General features: G+C 26.7%; 1 protein-coding gene across 3 annotated transcripts; it reads left to right on the top strand.

Annotated features, from left to right (window-relative positions):
• The first annotated feature begins 1,357 nt into the window (after positions 1-1,357).
• LOC107161622 (protein Mdm4-like) lies at positions 1,358-9,597 on the top strand. Of its 3 annotated transcripts, none has more exons than XM_015508124.2 (6): positions 1,358-1,821; positions 5,073-5,126; positions 5,234-5,383; positions 6,797-6,924; positions 7,115-7,291; positions 9,112-9,597. In XM_015508124.2, exons 2-6 carry the CDS (start codon positions 5,075-5,077, stop codon positions 9,496-9,498), a joined length of 894 nt encoding a protein of 297 aa, XP_015363610.2. In that variant the 5' UTR covers positions 1,358-1,821; positions 5,073-5,074; the 3' UTR covers positions 9,499-9,597. The 3 variants fall into 3 exon arrangements, with proteins under 3 accessions (XP_015363610.2, XP_015363617.1, XP_015363601.2); XM_015508131.2 differs by having other exon boundaries at positions 1,360-1,821; positions 6,797-6,927; XM_015508115.2 differs by lacking the exon at positions 1,358-1,821 and having other exon boundaries at positions 3,867-5,126; positions 6,797-6,927.
• Positions 9,598-10,181: the final 584 nt, after the last annotated feature.

A 10,181-nucleotide genomic window follows, 5' to 3' on the forward strand; every position in this document is an offset into this window, starting at 1 on the left:
TTTGTCTTGAGTTTTCTTTTCTTAGGTACACCAATCACAGTTTTGTCTTTACCTACATGGCTACATTTAATAATAGTTAAAATATGTACCTATATTAATAATATAGAAAGGTAATGTTACCTTATGGTCGACCTCTTTTAGGAACTCTTGGCGATATAGATGGTAAAGTATCTTCTGAATTGTGGTGATCTATTTAAAAATTTCGGGGGGTCCGATCCCCATGGACCCCTCCCCCTGGTTACGTAATTATTTTATTAATTAATTAAATAAAATCAATAATTCAAAATTACGCGGGTTTCCTTATCAATATAACGACCAATCAAAGAGCAGGGCGTGAAAACAAATACTTTCACGTCGGACGTGAAATTGTGAAAATAACAACTGCCTTACTAGTACCACAGGGCACAGATTACAGAACAATAGTACTGAATATCTCATACGGAGTCACGGATAATAGATATATCTATTATCCGTGATACGGAGTCTCAATATTTGGTACTTTTTGCCGGATTTGAAAAGTACAGTGTTGCCACTTTCAGATGGCGTAACAAGCTTGCAGATATCATTTTTAGTTTTTTTTTTATCAATATTTGTTTAAATCGTCAAAACTGTTACCAAGTAAAATCCCCTTGGCGGCAGGGAGTAAACTGGTGAGATCTCATACAAGAGCTCATGGCGGTCAATGTGTTAAGGGGGGCCCGAGGGGTCTTGGCTTGGCGAGGTATTTAAAAACAAACTTATATAGTTAATAGTTATGTAGCTATATATGAAACATACGCCATATAAAATACCCATTACAAGTTTTATACTTTTTAATATTTTAATATTGTTTTATTATAGCGTCCTCATTGGCTAATTCTTATCGCAATATCGCCTCGGCGGTTATAAAATTTTCATGGAAAATGTTAAGAAAAAAAAATGCCGTTGTATGCGTCGTGGTGGGTTGTGCTGTGGTGCACAACTTTACTGACTGGCACCACCGCTCTGTTGATTGTTATGAATTGTGAATTGTGATAATGTGAAAATATGAACGTAAAATTCACAGCGTGGCAGCGTGCCCAGAGTGGTACCAATGGTCGGTGGGAGGCATAAAAGCATTAAATAAATAATCTTCATTTTCTATTTTTCCATGATAAATTAAATAGGTATGTCAGCAATATGCTAGTTTGCAACTATTTCCGCGCAAATATGGCTGCTGACGTTCGCCTCTTCTCATTGGACTAAATACTACTCGTGATAACGTAATAGCGCGATACTTTAGTACTGATCACGGACTAAGATATATCTTAGTCCGTGGTACTGATACAATAATAATTGATAATAGGCGAACGACGTACGCCATTTTGTGCGTATCACTAAGTTGCTGACATACCTATTTATTTTGTCATGTATTTTTCTAAATACCATTGAGCAATATCGGCCCTAGACATGTTTAATGTTTATCCTTTATCCTTGTCACGAGTTCACGACTGACACAATTCATGAACTCACGCTGTTGTCCTTAATCCTACAAGAAAAAAATAGTTCTCATTTTCTCAACAATGTTCTTTAGTGGTTTATCTTCTATATTTTTTATGTTCATATCGTTTTATGTATGCTTTACAGTATTCCACTGCCCCCACGTTATGTAACAAGTCGTAATATAAATATTATGTAAAAACTAAAACAAACTATTTGTTATAATATGTCTCATGTTATTTCATGTAAAGCTTTTTAAAACATTTACCTAAACGTTGAAAATGGCCTCAATTAACATCTCAACTCTACTGGATTAATTGATTTGGTTTGTTCCTGTTTGATTTGTAGGTAGTATTCTCCGAGGTAAGTCTTATTTGTTTATTTATATTAATGTTTTTATAAGGTATTGTATTTGGTTCTAGTGTGAATCATTATTAAATTAAATATTTTACGCTAAATTATTTATGAATGCCCTGTTTACAGTATAATTGGCTGAGTCTAAAAATATTTGAAATAATGTATTGACATATATAAATATATTAGTTAGGTTGATGTAATTTATACAACATTAGTTCATTATTAGTTTACTTTTTTAATAGTAACTATTATAATATGCTTGATACTTATTAAGGAAATAACTACTACTAGTATACATGATAATATAGCTATTAAAATATGTAAAAGTAGATTATCTTCTGTAAATTTTGGTAATTATTGTATTAACAATTTATTACACAATGTTGTAGTATCAATGATTAATAATATTGCACCTATGTTAGAATATTTATTTTATCGAGAGCTAATTAGAACATTAAGTATTTATTTCTTTATCTCAATATTTATTTTTGACATTTAGGTACATTTTATCTTAATTTATTTTCTAAATTTATTGAATGTATAATATGAACTGTTTAATCACATTTTGAAAAATATTTTACATTATTCTTATTATTGAAAATAGTTTTATTACGTTATATATGAGAATAAAAACAAATAATCTCTTGTTTAAATCAGGGCTCAATGATATATGTAATCTGTATTGTATCATTTTCAGCTGTAGTTAATCTCTTTTCTATAGTAGTGGTGCTTCATGTAACTTCCATCACCAAATAATCAATTGTCTTTTCTGGTAAAGACAGCTCACAAAAATAAAAATCAATGCAAAAAAAATGTTAACTAGTCCTTACTATTAACTTTAACAAAACTATGGTCTTGGTAAATTATTATGGCAACATATTGATTTTTATTATTAAATACTGAATTTTCCATTTAATCAATTTCATTTTTATCATAAATTTTGATATTTGGACTGGTTTGAGCCAAGTACACTTGACTTAACTTATGTTGGTAGGTAGTAGGTACCTACTTACATAGTTATTATTTATAAGTTGCTAGATTGACTGTTATGTAGTATGTGAGTCAAGTGTACCTCGTCATTGAATGTGGTACTGTAAATATGAGATTTCAATTTTAAAATAATATTATTATAGTATTAATGTTATCATTTTTGAATTTTTATTCTAAGATTTTTTGTGGATATTTTTACAATTCTTTTCTTCCATTAAAATTCAATTAAACTGAATTAAAAAAAAAGTGTTTCCTTTTTTTTAACTTCTCCTATACGGATGCTAATTTTACCTGCAATTCCTTTCGTACCTATTAAAGTCATTCTACTTTTCATCCTTTATGTAGATTTTTTAATTTTAATTGTATGAGTTTTAGAAATTTAATATTTCAATATTTTTTTTTTTAGTGAAATAGGTACTTATATCTAAATAAATTATTTATGTTTAAAAATAAGTTATAATTATTAGTTAAAGGTAATTAAGTTATAATAATTGTTAGGTGAAAATATCTTCATCAGTGTTTAAGGAAATTATTTGTAAATGTAGGATTTAAACAATTAACAGTAAGGTGGTTTTAATATGAAGGTCAAAAAGAGGCTGGTGAGAAAGTGATGTAAAATAAGAAAATATAAAGTGATCAAAAGTTTTTAAGAGTTTAGATATTGATAAGTACTCATAATTGAATTTGGTGGTTTGATGCAAATAGTTGTAACTAGAGTGCGGATTAATAATATTCATTTGCATATTTCTTTCTGATTGGTTGTATGATATGCTAGTGAGTGTAAAATTTGTTTCATAGAAAAACAATTTAAAAAATGAAACTGTTTTAGTGCATATTTTGCATAATTTGGTATCTAGTTTTTCTATTTGAAAGGCTTATTTTACAATTTTAATCGTGTATTTCATTTTTTTAGCGTATATTTTAATGTTTTTTGTAGACATTTTTGAAATATATACTATTGTCATACATTTAAGAAACAAGTATTATATTTTTATAGTTTTGATTAATATCAAAATAAATTAATAGGCATACTTGTAGGTATAAACAGTTTTCTCTAAGATCTTAGACTTTAAATCAATAATCATTATATAAAACAAAAGTATCAGAGATATAAAATATATATACCAAGATAGGAAAATATTAATTATGACTTCACCATTGACATTATTTTAGAAAAAAATTAAGAAAAGTATTTAAAATAGGGTTCCATAATTTTAAATAATATGTTCTTTTAATTAAATATTCAAGAAAATTAAAAAATTAAATATTTTTTATCTTTTGATTATATTTCAATGTTTTAGTGCATAATATATTTATGCATATTCAATATTTTTCAGCGCATATGGTTGGTTTTTAATGCGTAAAAATCCGCATTTTAGTTATAATGGACATTGATATATCCAGGGCCGAATATCTTCGGATATCTATCACTTTCAAACTTAATATCAATGATATCTATAGTTGAACTCTAACACATTTTCAGCCAGTCACCTGATGACTTAAATTCCCCAAAATTATTGGGGCCCCGCCAAATTTTACTCGGTAACTCGCAGGGCCAATCTGGCCCTAGATATCTCATATTATGTAGTTTAGAAGGTGTTAGCACAATACCTGTTTTTTCCCTCAGACCCACCATTTTTTGGTAATTTAATACATTTTGATAGTTTGTAAAAGAATGTTTTGTATTTTTATCAGTTTTTATAAATAATTCAAATTAATATTTGCAGACGTGTGATTTCTAAAAAAAATCAAAATGATGAAATAGTTTTTATTTGAATAATCATTGAGTTTTCTAATATCTTAAATTGGTCATCAAAACACAGACACAGACATAATATTATTTCACCTATTATTTAGCGAAAAATCAACTTGTAATTATTGGATAGATAGTGATTATTGTCAGTTGTATGATGATTAATAATTTTGTAGTGCTGAAAATTATGTCCTTGGTAACTAGACAAAGTGTTTTATTTGGTTTTATTGAAACCAAATCTGACCATATCTGAGGTATGCAAATTTTTTGGTTAAGACGAATATAATATCTTAGTTACATTCAGCTAAAAACTTTGAGAGATCAGTTCAGTTTGTAAATACCTATTATAAGATTGTTTTCAATTTGAGAATTTGGCAGTGAATCATTTCTTCACATTTTTATGTACCTACACAAAAGATTTTAAGTTATATTTTATTGTATAACGTTCTACTAGTGTATTTCTTGTGATCTGCAGAAAACTCAAGTAATGTTCTTGAATTAAAATTCATTTCAGATATGCCTCCCCAAACACTAAAAAGACCTACTGAAGATGTGAGTTATAGTAATGGTACGTAAATTGTACTATTTAAAATGAGTTTGTAATTTCCCAGGAATAAGTTAATATTAGAGTTATTAAGTTTAAGTATAATATAATTTGTTTCAATTTACTTATAGATGAGGACGAGTATGACACATGGGTAAACAAAAAAAAATCAAGATATTTATATACATACAAATTAAAATCACAATCACCTGATTTATTTCAAAATATAAATGATTCAGATCAATCTGAAAGTATTCATAGTACCCAATCCAAAGATACAAGTAATCATTTTTTAAAAATATTTAAGTTGACTTTTAAATTTAACTTAAATATTTGACGTTGAGTGTTACAATTGTGTGATTTAAACAAATAATGCCACAATCATTTTAAGTTTTTAACTTTCGGAGGGTTCCATCACTGCATGACTTCTGTCATCATGTGCTTCATGTGTCTTGCTTATTATTATGCATATGCCTATGTACAGTTACTGTTTTTACTTATTTATAATAAGTAAAAGTTACTAACTTATAGTCCGGATTAAGAGAAAGGGATTTAGTTGTTGAATAAAAACAGAAATATAAAAGTTAGAATTAATGAATTGTTTTGTTATATTGATATAAACGAGACAGGTTTAATTCTCAATTATTTGTTGAAATAGTATATTTCACTTATGATTGTTTAAAGTGTTTTTGTTACTAAAATATGAAAATCTTATTAAAAACATGAAAAAATATTTTATAATATAAACAATTTTATGTAGTTGATATTTTTATTAAAATTAAAAGTAAACAAAAACTAAGGATATGTATTTTTAAAGGCTATTAATTAAAAAAAAAAAAAAATGAATAAGTAATAAAATAATTTAAATTTTAGAGAACAATAAACTTCTGCTTCAACATTCTTTGTCCAGATTTTTATAGCTACTAAGCTTTTTTTTATTTAAAGCCCTCTGCAATAGTCTTAATCTGGGCTTTATTAATTTAAATAATATACTTTGGTAATAATTAATAATAAAGTAAGATAGACATAAGATTTAATACTAAAAATATTTAAACTCATATTGATATTTACTTTATTTATATACATATATTTATGTATGTGTGTTATATACATTATTTATGAGAATATTTTATTGGCTGCACATGGGGATAATTTTTTAATTATTTGTGATTTGTATTATTATTATTATTTTATGAGTTTTATTACAATAGAAGTAAAACAAATGAAAACATTTTAAATTAGTTATGTCAGTCATAATTGATCCTTATGATCAATTAATGAATGTACACTTTTGTCTTAAAAACTTAACTTTGTATTCACCCACCTTTAAATAATTAACTGAAAATTGTAATAATCAAAATAATAATAATAATAATTTTATCTATTGAATGTTTATTAATGCAAAAATAAAATTTTGTTCAATCTATTTTTATTTTATTTTAGTGGTTATTGAACGTTAATTTTTAAATTAACAACTAATTATAAATATGTATAATTTATAATTAATTTCAATAAACATAGTTTTGATATGAAGAAAAATCAAACTTGATCATCTATTCAGGATCAAACAAGAGTTGACATGTATTGATTCATCAAAGTTCATCAAATTAGACAATTCATGCACCACGTCAATTTTTAATTTAATTTAATATATTTTGATTATAAGTTTTAATTAACTTAACCTTTTTTTTTAGTTGAGGTAGCGGATCTCCTTGATTTTTCATCTGTAACAAGTTGCCATAGTGACTGTGATTGTGACGGTTCTAGTCAAAGCGATTGTGACTATAAAAGTTCAAGTCTATCAGATTCATCAGAATGTGAGGTAGTAAGTATTAATTCTGATTAGAATAATCACATAAACAGAGTACTCTCGACTATACATAGAATAGGATGTTGGGGTATTCGTGGATAATCTGCTAAATTCAAATTGAAACTAAAATGCTTATTATATTATAGTATAAAATTATATTATTGAAACAATTATTATGATTTTAATTACTGTTAATTTTTAGGTTACAAAAAACGATATCTTCCTTGACATTGAGAATGGTTATGTCCCCGATGATACAGATTTACAAATATTCATTTCAGAGACAAATTTTAAATCGTCACTAATTTTTAGAAAATGCTGTCAATGTCAAAAACCAAATTCCAACCTTAATTTTCAGTACTGTAATCAGTGTTTTAAGGTAAGTTATAAAGTAAATTAAACATTTTATTTTTAAAAAGAAATATTATATAATATGTGCCCTAGAAACAACAAAAATAAATGATACAAGATTATTTACATAAAAACTTGAGGAAAAGAGCTACCCAGTGATATCATTTGTTATTTAAATTTTTAGTGTGTGTAAAGTAAGATTGGAAATAAATGGTAGGGCATTAGTGATAGTGCATAGGATTTCAATTTAAAAAGTTTGGATTTTTTGTTATTTTGGCATAGATTAAATACACATCAGCTTAATCTTTAATTTATAAAAGTGATTTGATCTTAAATTTCAGTGGTGTCCATTCAATTTTCTTATGGAAAGGGATTAAATTATATACATTTGCTAATCAGAGTACTTGACCCAAAGCAATAAGTTCTATTAAAACATCATTTAAAATCTTCAGAGTTTTCACTATCATATATATTGTAATAATACTTATTAACTTAATATGGTATATTTCTGTTTTACTGATCACCCATTTTTTTTTATTTAAGCGCATGTGTACTTTGGCCCATGAGAGTCTGACTGTAAATCGACCGCAAAAACCTATCTGTCACTACGCATCAGTCTCCATCCTATATACCAAACCATATTCACGATGGGAAAAATTTTGGCCAGCTGACTTTGCACGCGTCAATATTAGTGCGCTATTTACAGTTGGACTATTGTGGGCTAAAGTATAGTTTGATATGCTGAAAACGATGATGAATTTGAAATTTGACAGTTGGACTTATGGCTTATGGCTTTGAAGTTATAAAATCCAAGTCTTATCCAAGTTGATTTTACATAGCAAGTTGAGCGATGATATTGATTTTAAAAGTTTAATTAACTATAAGTTAAAAACTAAGTCCAACAGCCAAATTCTGACTTCATCATCGTTTTTTGCATGCTTAACTATACATAAGTTAAAACAAAAAAAAGGTGTTGTCTTGTAATACAAAAAAGTCCTCAACTTATAAGTATTGAATATTACTCTGTTACAAAAGAATTTACAACCGTTGCAACTTGTCTGCTGATATTGGGTAATAATGATTTATGGATAGCAAAGCTAAGTTCTTCACTGTTTAAAAAATAAGTTTTTAGAAAAATATTTAAAGAAAGAGAAATAAGTAATCAAAACATAAACTAAAATAATATTTTGATGGCGCCAGTATACCACTACTAAAATAGATTTAAATACAAACATACCCATTGGCCACAACACAAAGACAATTGCTTTACTAATAATGATAAATAATGTTAAATATCTATAAAGAAATAGTTTTTATGTCAATAACAGTCTTTTATTTAACCTCAGACAACAAATTAATATTTTTTTTTAATTCCAGCATAGTTGATAAATTCTAAATTTAATACTCATGTTGAAATTTTTACGATGTGTGTATTTTTTATTTTTCATTCTAATCATTTCAAAACTGATTTTTTGTTTTTTGTTTTTTGTTCTTGGAGGAAGATTTATCCCAATCCCTATCCCTCATTAGTATACCACAGCTAAATTTAGTATTTTTTGGATATAAATGTTTTGATTAAGCAAAAACTTGCATTTGAAACTAGTTTTTTATCTTATACAAAATTCCCAGGTGAGACAACAGTCAATGATTTCACCTTAGTCTTTTGAAGATGGAATTGGTTTATTAAATCAATAATGAATTAAACGATTTTTTCTGGGGTTATTAAAATGTACCTAATTAATATTACGAGTAGTATGTGAGGTCTAAAAATGGTAGACAAAATTAAACTAATATTTTAAATTCAAACAAAATATGTTATTAAATTGTAAATTTTTATTATTTCTTTAGTATCGGATGCAATTATTTGAGAATTCGTCAAATTCAAAACCAAAGAGTATCAAACGTTTTTACAACATGGCCAACCGCACAGAAGAAAATTATTTGCCTAAAGATTGTCAAGAATCGTCTTCTACTTCAAATTCCCAGGAGTCCTTAAATTCACTTGGAATATCTGGTCTATGTTTATCTCAAGATAGTACATCTAATACATTTGAAAATACTACAAACTCTTGTAATATTTGTTTTTTAAAACCAAAAAATGGCATTTTTAATCACGGCAAAACGGCACATGTGTATTGTTGTTACACGTGTGCCAAACATATATGGAGTAGATCAGGTAAATGTCCAATTTGTAATTTAAAAATAAGATATGTTACAAAAGCAGTTTGTGCTTGATAATGTTATATTATTTCATCAAATCACCTATGTATATTATAAAATATTTATTAAAATGTTTATTGTACATCCAGAATATAATGTTATTTTTATTTTTAATTACTACCATATATTATTTATAGGTATATACCAAAATAATCTTAAAAGATATGTGTTATTTCTGGATACTTACTCATTTATAGGCCTGCACAGACTGTAAAGGGCGGTGTCCACATATTGTCATTAATCTTCTAGTCAATTATTTTATAAATACAATGCCTAAATTTATTTTATTTTTTTCATTACTGTTATAATAGGCTATAATAGTCCTGTTTATGTACAAAATATTAAACTATAGAGTGCACATAGTGAGTTAATACATTTTTTTCAAGTTTACTTTTAAAATATCTTGAATTGAGTTTGATAATTTAAGTATTTTGATGACAAATATATGGGTAATGTAATTGAAGTGTACGTAGGGTGCTTTGCCGCATGAAAAATCATAATCACTGGGCATCCCATTTGTGCACGCCTATGTTCTTATTAGTTATACAATTTTTTTATTATCAACCAAATCTTAATGTCTTGTTACCAAACATTATTAAAACACTGAATTTTTCAGTATGAATCAAAGATTTATATTATATAAAATGATGAGGCTACTATTAATTTAACCAAAAACAATACAAAATAATATTTTAATT

The sequence above is a fragment of the Diuraphis noxia genome, unplaced genomic scaffold (assembly GCF_037042655.1).
Source record: "Diuraphis noxia isolate RWA-SAM2 unplaced genomic scaffold, SU_Dnox_SAM2 contig0004, whole genome shotgun sequence".
Lineage (NCBI taxonomy): Eukaryota > Metazoa > Arthropoda > Insecta > Hemiptera > Aphididae > Diuraphis > Diuraphis noxia.

Coding starts and splice junctions, on each gene's coding strand:
- LOC107161622 (XM_015508131.2), top strand. CDS start 5,075: ATGCCTCCCCAAACACTAAAAAGACCTACTGAAGATGTGAGTTATAGT. Junction 5,384..6,796: donor TACCCAATCCAAAGATACAA/GTAATCATTTTT, acceptor CTTTTTTTTTAG/TTGAGGTAGCGGATCTCCTT. Junction 7,292..9,111: donor ACTGTAATCAGTGTTTTAAG/GTAAGTTATAAA, acceptor TTATTTCTTTAG/TATCGGATGCAATTATTTGA.